We start from the raw sequence: 18088 nt of genomic DNA, 5'->3' as shown, positions 1-18088 counted from the left end.
TTGAATAGGTTGTATCATATTTTACTTACCTTCATTCTTCGCTTATCCAATTGTGTAATATGGTCATCTGTTTACTTAATTCCTCTAAAAGATTCAAAGGTGTTTAGAGAAGAAATTGTTTCCTTAAACATCTTTTAATTGCTGCAGTCCCTTTGCATAATATGTTTAGCCTAGTCAATGCCCAAGAGATATTTGTTGAAGTCTGTCACACAAAATAAAATAAGAAATTGGTTTCATCCAGAAAATTCAACTTGAGTTCCCACAGTTCCATCATTCAGGTTGTTGCCTTCTTGGAATCTAAAATTGCTGGAATAATATGCACAGCAGCAACTTGGGGCCCAAAGCACCACAAACTGGAATAATTTGGTTCTTAATTGCAAATAATTCAGTCCCTAATTACTCCCTGACAAAAGGTAGGGTGTCTGGCCTCATATCCCTAGTGGATGTATTCAGTGGGGTAGATGGATTGTTGAGCTGCTGGAGGAGTTCATTTCAGAGACAAAATCTGTCCAAAATAGCAGTAAGAAATGACACTGAACTGAGTGGTTAACATTTTTATTTCAAAAAGCAGGATATTGTATATATCACTTTCTGAGAAAATAATTAAGATACTATAATTAAATGAGTTCCATGTTTTTAAACACAATAAGGTTATACAGAATCTCTCAAATGTGAGTTTACTCAAACTTTATTTAAATATAGCAGAATTTAATTGGGAATTTTAAGTGGTGATTTCTGCCTCTCACAAAATAGAAGCTCTTTTACAGGGTTTTATTTATTTATTTTCTTAAAGTTACAGCTTTATATATGTTACAAGTGTTTAATCTTTTAATAGAGAATATTATGCAGTTATTTGAATAATAATGGTGAATATGATTCAATATTATTCAATTATTATTTAATTATTCGGTACTGAATAATCCTTTAGGGGTTATATGTGCCATGAAAAGTACATTTTTCTTTTTTTTTTTTTTTGTTTGAGACAGAGTCTGGCTCTGTCACCCAGGTTGGAGTGCAGTGGAGCGATCTTGGCTTACTGCAACCTCCGCCTGCCGGGTTCAAGTGATTCTTTTGCCTCAGCCTCCCGAGTAGCTGAGATTACAGGCATGCGCCGCCATGCCTGGCTAATTTTTGTATTTTTAGTAGCGACGGGGTTTCACCATATTGGCCAGGCTGGTCTCAAACCCCTGACCTTGTGATCCGCCCGCCTCAGTCTCCCAAAGTGCTGGGATTACAGGCGTGAGCCATCGCGTCCGGCCACATTTTCCTTTTCGTAACCAATGAACAACAAACTAACATTGACACACAAAAGAAAAGAATGATCTCAAAATCTTGTCTCATTCAAGGAGAATACAGTGTGAGATTCAAAACATATTCTTCCCTGAAAAATTGCAACTACTTCCCATATGCCTAAAAAACGAAAACAAAATAAAATGTGGAAACATGCATGTGATTCATTAGCCCTCACTGGATTTAAATTTCTGTCTGCAGTAGACTACGCTAAACATCTGAGGCTTTTGTTTTATTCTGGCTATGATCACATGAACCTGTTTTATATAAAATTAAAACTGTTTTAAAATGTTAGTTTTTAAACTTCCTACAAGATATCTCCTTTCACCACAATAAATTGACCAGCATTTTTACATCAAATACATGGTGTACACATGGAAGTGGAAAAAATAAATTTATGTCTTTTAAACTTTCTGTTTCTAGGTAGATACCTCCCTTCCTATTTCTTAGAAGTGTGGATATCAAGGTTTACCCTGGAATCTCTCTCTGGAATCTCTCTCTGGAATCTCATCAACTCAGTGCCTAGCAATGCTTAGCAGAGTGTATGTCTCTTTTCTCTTTTTGTTTCTGACTGCTGTTAAGTCCAGCATTAATTTACACTTAAGAGTTTCATCCACTTAAAACTTTATACCAGTATGTCTCCTATATTGAAAGAGGGCAACCGATAGCTCAAAATTCATCCGCACACATAGAAGAGAAGTTTCCATCTTGTAAAGCTAACATTCATCATTCAATATTTTAATGTACTATAGAATTTTCCTTAAACTATATATTTTTCATACGAAGCTGTCATAAAACTGAGGAGAATATCTTCTCTGATTTCAAACCCATCAAGTTACGTTTTTAAAAACTACTTTCCAAACCCCAGGGGCAGTATACTTGAGGGGGCAAGCACATCAGTGTCTTTAGAAAATGAGTTGAGAAAAGTCAAATTGGATTCATAGTTGAACGTTTATTATTGGTACCAAAGAATCCATCTGACTGAAAATGTAACCACTATTAGCACTAATTGTAGTTATACAGCTACATTGAAGTGAAGCTGCATCCCATTATTTCAATTATTGAAATCTTATAGGCAGGTTGTTTAATTTGTCTCATCCCACTGTCTATCCAACAGCTTTCTACTGCACAGATTGTTAAGAATGATTCACAAACTGTTGCTGCCTTCAAACTATATACTATAAAAGGTAGCCAAGAAGTAATTGTATGTTGTAGCGAACATAAAATAATTTGTGGCTTCAAAATATGTTTTTGACACAAAGCCTGCCTGCCCATTGTAGAAAATTTTGTCAATTCATGTGAAAATATTTATTACCTGTAACCATAGATACAAAAAATCAATGTGTGTGTTGTGTAACATTATGTCGGTAATGTACTTGTTACTGTTTTGAGATTTCTTTTGGTCTAGATTACTGTTCTGCCAAACAATTTTTTATTATACCAGGGCAAGTGATTGCTGTACTAAATTTGCAATTGTAATCATAATTTTCCTGGGAATGCTAAATTATGTCTTAATTTTATTCAAAAGCTTTTATTTTTAAAGTAATTAAGCTTATTGTTGACTGATATTTACCATCCAATGTTCCAGGAACACTAAAAGAATACACTTTGTACGTAATCTTCCATTATAGCACAGTGCTTGAGAGCAGCTATTTGATATAACAGCATTCAGTTGAGTTTTCAAACCAAAGAACTAAAATTATAGCAATTTCACTTGAAATCCATAAATCCATGCACAGGATTGTGTTCAACAGAATCACTAAATGCTATTTGTTATTCAAAGATGAATGAATCAATAACAAAATAGAACTGATAAATCATTAGCACTTTAATGCAGAGTGGAGAGAAACTAATAAATCATGCAGTTCAAGCACTCATTTTCCTTATGGCATGTTTGAAAACATAAAACATGCAATGATGAGATGCAGGTCAATATGAATGAACAATATTACAAGACTGCTCAAAAGCATTTCATTTTACAACATAGGCTTAATGAAACACTAAAAGAAAAGTACTGTTCCATGATTTTTTAAAACAATCAGAGACTCCAGCTATGCCATGAACACCTTCAACAGTGATCTAGGCTGTTGTTTCCAAATAAACATTTGAAATGTCATAAAGATGGGAGTGGAGTAGGTGAGGAGGAGGGAGCTAATTGCATGCATGATTCCCTTCCAAGAGCTCAGTATTATTACAGGTACCAATTTATACTAGAAAGAAACTGATACAATCATTTACTTCCTTCAAGTGTACTTAACTGATCCATGAAAAATTACATCTATATTTATAAATGACTAAAAAAAGCAAGAAATCATCTATTGAGCTTTCATTGTGTTGTCTGGCTTATTGTCTGTCTGTGAAAGGTGAGAATTTTAATCATAATTAATGGGTAACTCACTCTCTTTCCAGCATCTTAGTCATCACAAAATTAATCACAGGAACCATAAATTTGTTCCACAATGCTTAATTAATTATGCATTAACCCATTTCTCTCAAGCATCTTTTTCTGAATCTTTGGTGGGAAACACATTGATTAGGCACGTAGTTTAAAATATCTATTTGGTTATGGTGTGGTTATGAATTCTCTCCTAGATTCTCATGCAGAAAGGAACAAGGCTTGCCATATTACCACACTTGACTGTCAAGTAACATATTTTCACTTATTTCTGGAATTAAAAAGAAAGCTAAGCAAAATAAAAACCGCGTTCTATTTTTCAGCACAAGAAAACTTTATACCTGATATTTTTATTTCCGCTCAGAAGAGTTAAGATGTTGAAGAAAAACTATGTATATATAGCAAGGTATTGTAGTCAACTATTTAATAAAATCTTTGAATTAAAATTTCTCCTCAAGTTATAGGTCATTGATACACTGATTCTAAAAGGGAAACGTATAGCAGTCTGCAATTATGATCATTGTAGCGTTACTGATTAGTGCTTCGTAATCATTGGAATCACACTGAGAATCACATTTCCCATGGTATTTCCTTTTTCATGTTTCACAGGTTTTTCTTACAGGTTAGTAAATGGAAATTGGGGAAGAGATGGGTGGGAGATGTAAAAATCTATGGGAATGCATGCAACAAAAATATGCAGTATCACTTCAGGTAAGCTGCTTCCTTCATGCAAAGATGCCTATAAAAACTGAGACAATAAATTTTCTAATAGCTGAACTTTACATTAGCTTAGTAACAAAACCTGTTAAACAACTTCCATGATTGTGTATGAGCAGGAGACTTGAAATGGTTCAGATTTCCAGCATATGTGTTCCATGGCCCAATTATGCTAATTCAATTTCTAAGAATGAAACAATACAGGATTATTCCTTGCTTCGGTTTCTTGTCCTTTTGACGAGGGAGCAGAATAACCCGGTTTTTGGAGGAGGGCCCATCAGCATCGGAGCTTGGTTCTTGTGTGTAATTTTTATCTAGAAAAAAGAGAGAGAGAGAGTAGAGTAATCTCCAGATACAATACCAATTTGTGAGACTCTCTGTTAAGGTTAATAATATTTCATGAGTGACTGAAACACCACAAGTGCAAAATGTAATTTCAGAGTTTCTATTATTTCAAAAATATTTTTAAAGGAGGTAGAGATATGGACTTAAATACTATCCCAATGCTCAGGATAATAATTTTAAAAAATATCTGAAGTCACATTTTAAATATTATGTTACCTCTAACCTCACTTGTAGTAATATTCCAGAACTGCTTACTTAGGTTACATGATTATCTAGTATTATTTCTTGACCATTGGTTATGTATTATTTATTGAAGTCAGGAAAGAATGCACCATTATACTTTCCAGAGTCCTAGTTATAGCCCAATATCAAGATGTACTTGGTATCAAAGCAAGCCTTATTTATCTGGCTAATCAGATTGTTTCTGTCTTTCAACATGAACTGCAAGGCTTAATTTCAAAACAGTCATTAGAAATGAAAGTTAAAAGTTAACATGCATAAAAGGTCAGAAATGATGAACTAGCTTTCTAATTTGTTAATTAATAGGTAATAGAATAGAATCAAATATTGAAAAGCCTGCTTAAAACACTTTGAGAGACTGTTCTAAAGCTACTCGTTTTGATTTCTTTGATATAAAACTACGAATCACCTTAAATGAGACAACCTTAAAGTAGATTACGTCTGCAATTTTCTCTAATTCAACTCTAAATTAGAGAAGACATTTTATGAATATATGCTATGCTCAAAGCTAATTGAAAGCAATTATCAAAGTGGCATTTTGTCTGTGACTTTAAGATACATTGTAAGATAATAAATGATTCTCATTATGTAATAAAAAGGTCACATCTTGCCTTTGGGCTAGTGACGCTAAGAGTTTTTCAAAAGCAATCTGAGACATTTTCTTTAGCGAACTGCAACTAATACAAGAACCATCGCTTATTAAATATCAGTTGTCACCTGCACAGCATTCGCATCAGAGATGAGTATTTCTTTCAAAAAGAAACACCACCTCATTAAAAGCTGCAAAAAATATATCTCTTAAAGTGCATACCTGACATTTTCAAGTTAAAATGAATATCCTTCACTTGTCATTCACTAATAGCAATGAAACAAAAAAAAATGTATATCACGTGGACAGGATCATTAAAATCTGCAGTGGGGCTTTTGGGAAATGGAAATTTACTTCACAGTCTAGAAAGACAGAAGTATGTGAAAAACCTTGAAAGAATGAACAACTTTATTTAAGTCTGCTGGAATCAGGTTATTCTGGAAGGATTCAGTGTTCTTTTTCCTGCAAAAATAAATTGCACCTGTAAAAGGCCACTAAGGCTAACCCAGCCTCAAACTCCATGGATATCTGACTTCATCTTATTTTTGTTATATTATGAACTAGGGAATTGATAGTCATATAGTTAAGACACCAGAATGCACTTAACTCTGTAGACTGAAAATGATCTATACCAGATTTTCTCTCAATAAGTCAGCATTCGATTATACTGTACCTTATGTCATTGAGTTTTAAACTCCTCCGAAATTCTAGCTGTAGACAGGATCTAATACTGCATCATTCATCGTTTATTCATTTCACAAAATTTGTTCAGCCCCTACTATGCTTCAGACACTGTATCAGGAACTTTGAATAAATAGACAATATACAATCTCTGCCCCCAAGAAATTATAGTCTAACAGGAAAGGTAAATTGAACAAGCACACTGAATAGTGTCACAGATGCTGAAATGGGAGGCTTAGCAGAAAGGCACTATTTTTTAACATTGAAAATGAAAATGAATCATTTTATGCACAAATGTCATTTTTAAATGAGTACTGGGAAAGCAGTTATCACATATTACTTACATGATAACCTTAGATTCAAATAGAACATTAAGACCTAAAGTAAGAAGGTTGAGATTTCTCGTTCATAATTTCTGGACTAAATGCTTTACAGGGCATAATAGTATTAGGGCATTTTTGGGAAATTGGATCATTATTTCCAAATAGTTGTTAAGACGATGAAAGAAATCTATCTTTCTAGCCATTTATATATATAAGTTAGCATCAATTTATGACAAAGCATAGCAAAAATGTCACATAATTATTAGCTATAAGATTTAGCTTCTTCTTTGTGTTTTTTTCTGGGGGGGCATATAAATTTTGTTTGATTATGACTATTCTTATATTGAAAACCTTTTTTTTTAAAAAAAAAAAAGAAATTACATGATTTTATGCCTTTGAAAAATAGCACAGTATCTCATTCAGTGCTCTTGATACAATGGGGCCTTTCATCTATGTGAGTAATGAAAACACAAGTTCGAGTTTCCAGTCACTCATCAGAATAATGGCCAGTACTATTTTAAAAATTATAGGTAACCTGTCTTCTTGGTTGTTTAATCATTTCTGTAGTCAAAGTACACAACTGTTTATTTAAGTTTATTTCTGCAAAAAATGAAATCCACATCCTTTTTGTCTGTTGTTTATGGAAACGAGAACCAATTGGTTTTATTTTCTTCTTTGTTAGGGGAAACCACATGGAGGAAACTAGCATTCAATAAATGTCTATTATGAATCCTGGCTTTTCACATGGCTGATTTCACTGGATAGTTACATGTCTTAGTATATTTGGGCAGAAGCAAAATCACTCTACTAAAGATGAGAATAATTCCAAGCCACATGGATTGTCGGTGTCACAGTCACAGAAATTCCAGGTGTAGGCTCTAGGAAGCTGCAGAGACTCAAGTGAACCTGCAGACTCAGGTTGCTCATGTGGCAAAATTCTGGTTAATGGGGGTTGACAAGGCCTATAATTATGACTCTGATGCCTGTTTTGTATACATTGAACATTCTTGTTTTATTATTATTCTTAATTTTCTACCCACTAGAGAAATAACAATGAGTAAAAATTTTATCCCCAAAAACCTTAGAATATATTAAGTTTCAGCAATCTAAGGACATGAACCAAGTGGCTTCTCTTTGAATGCTTCCTTCTATTAAGAGTCAGGTAATTACTTCTCAGTTATTCCTTGATACATAAAATATTTTTGGGGCACTGGGTATGAACAAGGCATTTTGCAACATGATTTTGGTTATTTAGTTTCTAAGAGACTCTGACATCATTATTTGAAAGAGAATTCTGGGCACTCATAAACAGTGGTGATGGGACTCCTAGAAACTGGAATGGCTCCGTGAAGGTGGAGTAGCATTGCTTACAACATGCAAGGTAAATACTATCAGATACAGAATGGTGGCCTCCTATAAAACTCTTCATTCTCCTTATCATGTACCCTTTTAGAAAAGCAACAGTGGCAGAGAAAGGTTCTTCTACTGCCCGTGACTATTTCTACTTCTGTCTTCCTATTTCAAATGAAGACTGGCCACTTCTAAGAATATAAATACCAAAAATGTGGGTTCAGTTTCACTTTTATAATTATTCAATATGAAATAAGGATGCACATATAGAAACCAGTAAGAGAATCAAAGATTACAAAGCATAGTCTTCATCTTCTTATTTCTATTACATTGTTAAGGTTGAGTAGTTTGATAGTTGTGATATTTCCACCTCATAGTTGTAATGTTAAGAATAACAACCAGAATAAAAAATAATATTGATCTGGCTCTTACTGTGTGCCAAGCTTTTTGCTAGGTGTTTTACATGTTATTCAGGTGCCACCTATTTCATTCACTTCTTTGAGTTGCCCTCAAAGTCCACTCCCATAAAAAAAGTATTATTAGAGAAGAGTGTAAAACTGAAGTAGAATTTCATAAAAGGGATAGAAGAGGGTATTTATATCTCACAGCACATAGCAAATAATGTTTATTCCCCAGGTATTTGTATTCTCTTCAAAGACTTTCTTCAGCACAACTAAAATCAGAGGGAAGAGAAATGGGTCTTCCCTGATTAGTTTCCCAGACAGTACTTGGTTCAGCTCATTGGTGATTTCTTTCTTGCTTCCCTGTCTTCCAACATCAAATATTTCCAAACCCTTTATTATGAAAAGTAGCATTTCTCTTTCTTTTGTTATCTGAACAACTGCTCAACATCCTTTCCATAATCATTTACTGAAGCATTCTGATAAGTTTAGAACAGAGGTGGGTCTATTTTCTTTAAGGAATTCTTATACCTGCTGTTGAAATTATTTTAAAAATAATTTTACTTTTATAATATCTAATTTTGGCCTCCTAACAACTCTGGGAGGTAGCTGTCAACATCCTTACTTTACACTGGAGGACAAAGAGACTTAAAAGGTTTCTGCTACCTGCATAACATCACTCAAGTGGGTAAATGCAAGAGCTGGGTTTGATAGTTGACTCTCAAATCTCCTAGGCCCTCCTTGCTAATTCCCACCTCTGCACCTTTGTGCTAGTTATTGCCCTAGAGAGCATTCCCTCTCTTTTTTGCCAATCAAATTTCTATCCCTGTCCTGCCCAGCTTAAATCACACATTATTGTAAAATTTCAAAGTGCAGGGATAAAAAGAAGATTCTAAATGTCCTCAGAGAGAAAAAAAATAGGTCACTTACAGAAAAATAAAAATCAGCATGGCATCAGGCTTTTCAAAAACATTAGTGCTAGAAGACAATGAAGAAACACCTTCAAACCCCAGAGGAAAAGTTAATTTTATCTGAGAACTCTATACTTAGTCAATGTATTGATTAACTGCAAGGGTAGAATGAAGACATTTTCAGTCACAAAAGTATCTAGAGAATTTTCCTCTTATATATCCTTTAAAATGTATTTGGGGTGTTCTCCAGCGAAGTAAATGAGTGAGTTAAGAAGGAGAGTCAAAAAACAAAGGATTCAACTCAGATCCAGGAAGACAGATTTGCAAGAGAACTAGACAGAAACCTAAAGGGAAGGACTTCTGGCATATAAACAAAAGGATTGTGGATAATAGATAAATTGATATGGTAGAGTTTTGTCTTTTTTTTTTTTTTTTTTAAGAAAAATGAGAACTATTATAAGGATCACTTTGCAAAGAGAAGAAAAAAATTCTAAAGCTTTACAGGAAAGAAAACGTGATGGTGGGTCAGGACTTGGTTCTGCAGTTGACAACATTTTTATAGTCTCAATGATTATATATTTTTTATTGATTTAAATACAATTATTATATACTTCTCAGAAGCAGAACAGTTTAATGGCTGCCTGGGCCCACCATTTCCTATCTAGGGGCTATGAGCAAGTTACTACGATTCATTTCCCTCATCAAGGCTGTAGAGCTTTTAATATGGTGTCTCATTGGTTTCTTGCAAGGACTAAATGAATCAATGTACACGAAATGCTTAGACTGTTACCTGGTACAAAAAAAGCACCAGTAAATGTTAACTATTAGTAATAGAGTTAAACACAGTAATGTAAGAGTGTTAGAAACCACCTTTCTATAGCACTAAGTAAGTAAAGTATACCTAAAACTAATCCATAAAAAAGTAACAGCAAAGCATATTTCCAGATATGGAGTAAACGATCAGAAGAAATAGTCCAAGAATCAAAGTGGTAGCATCTGATGAGAAGATCTGTTGACACAGAAAAAAGGACACAGGATGGCTATTTTTCTTGCAAGTCTATACATTCTGCTTTTTTTTTGTTACATGTGCATATACTATTTTGGTACCAACTTTTAAATACTTTTTAAAAATCCCTCTGCAGGTGATTCTCCTGCACTCTAGTGTTTTAGTTCTCCGTATGTGATCCACAGGCTAGGAACACTGACATCACTGTTAAAAATGCAGACTCCCCGGGCCCACCCCAGATCTTCTAATTCAGATTCTGCTTTCTAACAAGAACCCCAGGTGATTCCTCTGTGCTTTTAAATTTGAGAAGCCCCAGATTATTTGTCATTGTACTTCTCTTCTTAAGGGGCAAGACCAATAAGAATCTGTTGACTGACCAACTGAATAAATGAATGGATGAAAGTTCCCTTTTCTACACCCCCAAAACACATGAAAACAAGTATCCTAACTGACTTAATTTTAATTACCTTTATTGGTAATGTACTAGGTACCAGCCTACCTTATTTTAGTATGGAGGATTGCAAATTAAATAGACATTTTTTTTTTAAACCTAACTGAGGTGTTTGTAGTATAATTATGATAGAGGACATGTGATGGTAGATTGTAATATGCTTTAGCTAGGGATATTCTCAGGGTACAATAAGAGTAAAAAAAAATGCCATTTAGATCATGGTGGAAGGACGGTGGCAGAATTAAAACTGAGTTTTAGTCACATCGCTCTGACAGCAGAGGTTAAGGGCTGGTGCCATACCAGAGCTATGAAGATCAAATGGAAGGTTAATGTAGTTATCCAGAAAAGAACTGAAATGGAGTTTAGTCATGGCAGTGCCAATGGGAACAGAGTGGAGGCAGATTTAACAGATATTGCGGAGGCAGAAGTATAGGATATGATGATTGAGTGGGTGTGTGGGGCACTGGAAAAAGACGAAGATTTTACTACAATTTCCATGTTTTTGGTCTTCATAATGTGTGTAGTGATGCTTTTTATAGAAAGAGAAGCATTTTTGGTAGGGGTGAAAACGAGGAAGGGGTGAAAACCAGAAATCCAGTGAACCCACTGTTGAGGGTGACATTCTGAAGGAGATGCTCAGTATCTTTTGGGTCTGTGGATATGGTGTTCAGAAGGGAGAACAGGTCTTGAGATAGATTTGGGTTTGATTATCTTATAACAATGTCAGCAATTGAGAAGAAATTACTGAAGACCAGTGTGGCAAGTATGAATAGCAGATGTTAGAGACTTTGTAACTGGGGAATGCTGCCATTTAAGAGTGCAGCAGGAGAATACAAACAGTCAGAGAGGTAGGAGAAAAACTGAAAGAAGTGCTATCTTATAAACATTTCCAATCAATCCTCAGAGTGCCTATTAATGAGGCACTCTTCTATTAATTAGGGTGAAACCTTCAAACTACATCAAATAAGGTGACGCATGCCTCGGTTTGGTACAATGGTCTATATGTCTGTGATATAAGCTATTAAATTATTTAACTTAATTCTAAATATAGAATTATTATATTTGAGAGTGATATATTGAATGATATTTAAGTAGTCATTCATATTGCCTGAGGGGTTGGCAAACATGTTCTGTAAAGGATTAGACATTAAATGATTTAGGCTTTGTGGTCTCTGAACTACTCAGCACTGCCCTTATACAGCAAAGGCAGTTTTGGACTACATGTAAATAAATTAATGTTGCCATGTTCCAATAAACTCTATGTCTAAAAGCTATAATTTTAATTCCATATAATTTTCACATTAGGAAACATTACTCCTCTCTCAATTTTTTCAGCCATTTAAAAATATGAAAACTATTCTTAACTCCGGCTACACAGAAACAGGCAACTGGTCAGATTTGACTCATAGGCCATTGAGTCAAATTTGACCCTTAAGTCAAATACTGAAAATTAAATCTAGAATTATGAGGCATAAGGTGGAAGAAATAATTTTAATTTAAAATCATGATTTATTGGGTCAATAGCTGAAAGATGGATAAAAGTGGAAATAATTTTCTTTGGCATATCTTTATTATACTAAGTACCACCATTCGGAAATCATTCTGTGAAAATTCTGAATTAGAATATATATTAACATTCCTCAATTTTGATAATGTACCAACTGATCAAATTTGGCTTAAATGCATTCTCTTTTTAATTAATTCTCATTGCTTTGCACCAGGGTGGGCTTAATAATATTATGGTTCTTCAAACATACCTCAGCAGGTAGCATTTTTCCTGTTAAATATTCACCCTGTATCTAGCCAAAAATTTTCTCCTTGCTTCATCTCTTTAAGAGTTTATTATCACTGAATTTATTAAGCTACCTTAAAAATGAATGGAGTTTTCAGAGCAAAATAAATGCCATAAAATATCTGTGAGTAGAGCTTAATTTAGCAATTATCTGAAACATTAAAAGTTACCTAGCTTGATTCTGGAATAAGATTGTCTCCTTCTAATAATGGAAACCATTTTGAATTCATGTGTGTAGCTGAGCCATATGACAGCGGGAATAAAGTACATGCTAAATTTTTCAGGTCAATAACTGCCAAAAAAGCAAAGCAATGAAACATAACAATTTTCTAAAATCCGTTTGCCAGTTTTTTTTTTTTTATGATTCTAGCCATTATTTTCTGGAATGATAATTTCCAAGTTTAATGTTAAAGTCTTTGATCTAACATGAAATTCAGAGAAATCATTGTGAAGACTTAAAATAAAATCCTTCAAAAATGGGGTTGAGAGGTTTACTTGCCAATGAAATTCACAGGAAGTTTAAATATGTATGGAAAAGAGAACACTTATTCCTGAAAGTGATGGACTATTTGGCCACATTGCATGGGAAATATTCATACCTGGATTTGAAATCGCTTTAAACATATAAATTGTGTTCTTCATTCCAAAATATTTTTGTGGCTCTAAGTTGGTTGCCAGGGAAGGTCAAAGACATTTTAAAAACATTTTTGTTATCTCCATGTTTCTACAGAGAAATGATCCTCACAATTTTAAACCAGTAACTGTTTATCTTTTCTTAGAGCATCTCCAAATCTTTGGGCACATGGAAAATAGAAGACAAAAACATAACAAAACAATACAAAAACACTTCTTTTCCTAACTAGAGAATATTTACAACTTGTGACTTGACTTTTCTTGCTGAGTAATATTTCAACTAAAATTTTCTATATGGCCTTTTTTCATGTAGTAATGGGGTTAAGGACATAGACCCAGGACATGAGGCAAGGATTTGTTTCCCAGATTGGTCATTGGCAGCTATAAAACCCTGACCAAAGAATCTCAGTTTTGACCTTCAGTCTTTATTTGCTAAAGTAATACAACAATAGCACCTACTTTGAAAGACCACTACAAATACCAAATAAGGCTATGCATGTCATATACATGCTTAATAAATGTTATTATTTTTAGCATCACTATATTTAGTCCTGTGGAAACACATTTTGCTAACCCCTCTTCTATCTGAGACAACAACAGCTTTCTGTGTCCCTTGGGTGGCATTGGGAAATGGCATATTATGGCCATCTGTCTTCTCCCTGTGGCACCTGGCAGCATTCCTGCCACATGCCAGACACCAATTTTACCCAAAAGAAAGATTAGAAAAAAATGAATGTGGGACATTTACTAACCATCAGAGAGCATAATTATTTTTGTTTGTTTGTTTGTTTAATCAAGGGAGTCCAATAAGCTCACACTGTCTTATTAGAAGAAGAAACTTCTTTAATGGCCCAATTTCTAGATTCAGCCATAACCTTGGCTATTTGGAGCATCATAGCACTGATCTGAAAGACTTTCTCCTCAGCATTAAACTGCATCATGGTAATAATATTGGATACAGATGTTCAATTTTGATAACTTATCCACAAAAAATTGCCATTGCTTGGTGTTATGATAATTGATATTTCTAACAATGTGCTTAAGGCATTGAACAGGGAGAATAATTCAGTTGCAATAGTACTGGACTAGAGAGGAAACTGATTGTTCTTCCAGTCCTCCTATTTCAAGGTATTGTTTCATCAGTTATTCAGTTGTTCGAAATGATCCAGAAATCCAGATCATCCTTGACACCTTCTTTTCCTTACCTCCCATAACCACTCATCTATTACTGAATCTAATCATTTTCATCCCTCAAATTTTTTTGTATATCTTGATTTTTTTTCCTTTTTACTACCGTGTTCTAAGGCCTGAACAATTATAGAACTCTTCTAAATGGTCATTGCTTCTCCCACCAATTAATTCCCCACCTAGAATGATCTTGTCACCGTGCACATCTACTCACATCACTTTCCCGTTGAAACCTTTCTTTACTTCCACGTTACCCTTAAATTAAAGCTAAACGTTTCTCCTGAGGGCTCCCAGGTCCTGCTGCTCTGCTCCTACTGGACCGTGTGCCTCACCCCACGCTGCCTCTCTTCTTTCATGTCTTCCTTCTGCACCCTGAACACATCATGTTCCCTCCCATATTGTGCTGTTTTCTCTGCATAAGACACTCTTCCCTTTCTTTGGGGCCTAGTTATACCCTCCTCCTCTTTTAGTTTTCAGGTCAATTTTGAGTTTCTTTGAAAACCTTCCTGGACCTCCTACAACGAGATCAAACACCTCTATTATACCCTGTCACAGTACAATAGTACCACAGTACCATAGTATCACAGTTCAAAGGATCATGAACTTTCCCTCACAGACCTTACATCATTATTGAAATTTTATATTTGTGGGACTATTTGAGTTATGTCTACCCACACTGAGATCAGAGATCATGTCTTTTTTTGGTTCACTTTGTATTGTTTTCTCTCCATTGCTGACACTAGGACAAAATGTCAGCAGCTTCATAGAGATGGAATTCAATAAATGTTTGTTGAAAGAATCAATAAATGAATCACTGATAATTCATTTTTTTTTTAGATGGAGTCTTGCTCTTGCCACCCAGAATGGAGTGCAGTGGCATGATCTTGGGTCATGGCAACCTCCGTCTCCTGTGTTCAAGCGATTCTTCTGCCTCAGCCTCCTGAGTAGCAGGAATTACAGGCGCCCACCACCAAACCCAGCTAATTTTTTGTATTTTTAGTAGAGATGGGGTTTCACCATGTTGGCCAAGCTGTTCTCAAACTCCTGATCTTGGGTGATCTGCCCACTTCAGCCTCTCAGAGTGCTGGGATTACAGGCAGGAGTCACCGCGCCTGGCCAATCACTGATTTTCTTGACTTGGCTTGGATAAAATAGTTGTATTCTCCTCTTAAATTATATTTATGGATTTAAAAATCATGTTTAATAATAGCCATTTTGTTCACCTTACAGATTTGTCATGAGAATGATACCATACAATCTATTAAAAGTCTTTGAGTTTTTTCAAAATAATAAGAGCTATTTATGACAAACCCATAGCCAATATCATACTGAATGGGCAAAAGCTGGAAGCATTCCCTTTGAAAACTGGCACAGGTCAAAGATATCCTCTCTCACCACTCCTATTCAACACAGTATTGGAAGTTCTGGCCAGGGGAATCAGGAAAGAGAAAGAAATAAAGGGTATTCAGATAGGAAGTCAAATTGTCTCTATTTGCAGATGACATGATTGCATATTTAAAAAACCTCATCGTCTCAGTCCCAAAACTCCTTAAGCTGATAAGCAACTTCAGCAAAGTCTCAGGATACAAAATCAATGTGCAAGAATCACAAGCATTTGTATACACCAATAATAGACAAACAGAGAGCCAACTCCTATTCACAATTGCTACAAAGAAAAAATACCTAGGAATACAACTTACAAGGGATGTGAAGGACCTCTTCAAGGAGAACTACAAACCACTGCTCGAGGAAATAAGAGAGGACACAAACAAATGGAAAAATATTCCATGCTCACGGATAGGAAGAATCAATATGAAAATGGCCATGCTGCCCAAAGTAATTTATAGATTCAATGCTATTCCCATCAAGCCACCACTGACTTTCTTCACAGAATTAGAAAAAACTACTTTAAATTTCATATGGAACCAAAAAAGAGCCTGTATAGCCAAGACAATCCTATGCAAAAAGAACAAAGCTGGAGGCATCACGCTACCTGACTTCAAACTGTACTACAGTAACCAAAACAGCATGGTACTGGTACCAAAATAGATATATACACTAATGGAACAGAACAAAGGTCTCAGAAATAAAACCACATATCTACAACTATCTGATCTTTGACAAATCTGACAAAAACAAACAATGGGGAAAGGATTCCCTATTTAATAAATAGTGCTAGCCATATGCAGAAAAATGAAACTGGACCCCTTCCTTAGACCTTATACAAAAACTAAATCAAGATGGATTAAAGACTTTAACATAAGACCTAAAACTATAAAAACCCTAGAAGAAAACCTAGGCAATACCATTCAGGACATAGGCATGGGCAAAGACTTCATGACTAAAACACCGAAAGCAATGGCAACAAAAGCCAAAAACAGACAAATGGGATCTAATTAAACTAAAGAGCTTCTGCACAGCAAAAGAAACTATCATCAGAGTGAATAGGCAACCTACAGAATGGGAGAAAATTTTTGCAATCTATCCATCTGACAAAGGGCTAATATCCAGAATCTACAAGGAACTTAAACAAATCTACAACAACAACAACAACCACCACCACAACAACAAAACATCAAAGTGGGCAAAGGATATGAACAGAGACTTCTCAAAAGAAGACATTTATGGAGCCAACAAACATATGAAAAAAAGCTCATCATTGCTGGTCATTAGAGAAATGCAAATCAAAAACCACAATGAGATAACATCTCATGCCACTTAGAATGGTGATCATTAAAAAGTCAGGAAACAACAGATGCTGGAGAGGATGTGGAGAAATAGGAACACTTTTACACTGCTGGTGGGAGTATAAATTAATTCAACCATTGTGGAAGACAGTGTGGCGATTCCTCAAGGATCCAGGACCAGAAATACCATTAGACCCAGCAATCCCATTACTGGGTATATACCCAAATAATTATAAATCATTCCACTATAAAGACAGATGCCCACGTATGTTTATTGCAGCACTGTTCACAGTAGCAAAGACTTGGAACCAACCCACACGCCCATAAATGATAGACTGGAAAAAGAAAATGTGGCACATATATACCATGGAATACTATGCAACCATAAAAAAGGATGAGTTCATGTCCTTTGCAGGGACATGGATGAAGCTGGAAACTATCATTGTCAGCAAACTAACACAGGAACAGAAAACCAAATAGCGCTTGTTCTCACTCATAATTGGGAATTGAACAGTGAGAACATATGGACACAGGGAGTGGAACATCACACACCAGGGCCTGTTGTGGGGTGGGAGACAAGGGGAGGGATAGCATTAGGAGAAATACCTAATGTAGATGATGGGTTGATGGGTGCAGCAAACCACCATGGCACATGTATACCTATGTAACAAACCTGCACATTCTGCACATGTATCCTGGAACTTAAAGTATAATTTAAAAAAAAAAAGAAAGAAAAAAAAAGTCTTTGAGTTTTTTAGGTCTCCTCAAAAGAAATATGTGCAACTGTCTTCTAAATATTCAAGGAAATAAAAATAATAACTATGGTATTCTAGTTAGTTCATTTTTACTAAGAATTTTAAGTTCAAATTTTTATTGAAAATTGGTATTCTATCCCAGGAAGATCCCTATGAAACACGACTAGTTCTGTATTAGTGATAAGCAGGCTCACTCTTTAAAATTTTCAACAATACAGATTATTGCCTTTTAATGAAGAGCTTAGAATACGGTAGCCTTGTTTTCTAATTATAATACACAAAATCAGAGATCAGAGAAAATTAATAGTTAGAAAAGGCAAGGACAGACAGAAGT

General features: G+C 35.0%; 1 protein-coding gene across 26 annotated transcripts in view; it reads right to left on the bottom strand.

Moving 5' to 3' along the window:
• Positions 1–539: 539 nt before the first annotated feature.
• Positions 540–18088, bottom strand: part of DGKB (diacylglycerol kinase beta) — a 764643-nt gene continuing 747094 nt past the window's right edge. For all 26 annotated transcript variants that reach the window (XM_005550071.5, XM_065542255.2, XM_065542256.2 and 23 more), the window contains one exon: positions 540–4716. In XM_005550071.5, the coding sequence (XP_005550128.1) occupies positions 4609–4716 (108 nt within the window). In that variant the 3' untranslated portion in view covers positions 540–4608. The remainder of the gene's footprint in view (positions 4717–18088) is intronic.

The sequence above is a fragment of the Macaca fascicularis genome, chromosome 3 (genome assembly GCF_037993035.2).
Source record: "Macaca fascicularis isolate 582-1 chromosome 3, T2T-MFA8v1.1".
Classification (NCBI taxonomy): domain Eukaryota; kingdom Metazoa; phylum Chordata; class Mammalia; order Primates; family Cercopithecidae; genus Macaca; species Macaca fascicularis.
This window is presented reverse-complemented; position numbering and strand designations above follow the sequence as displayed.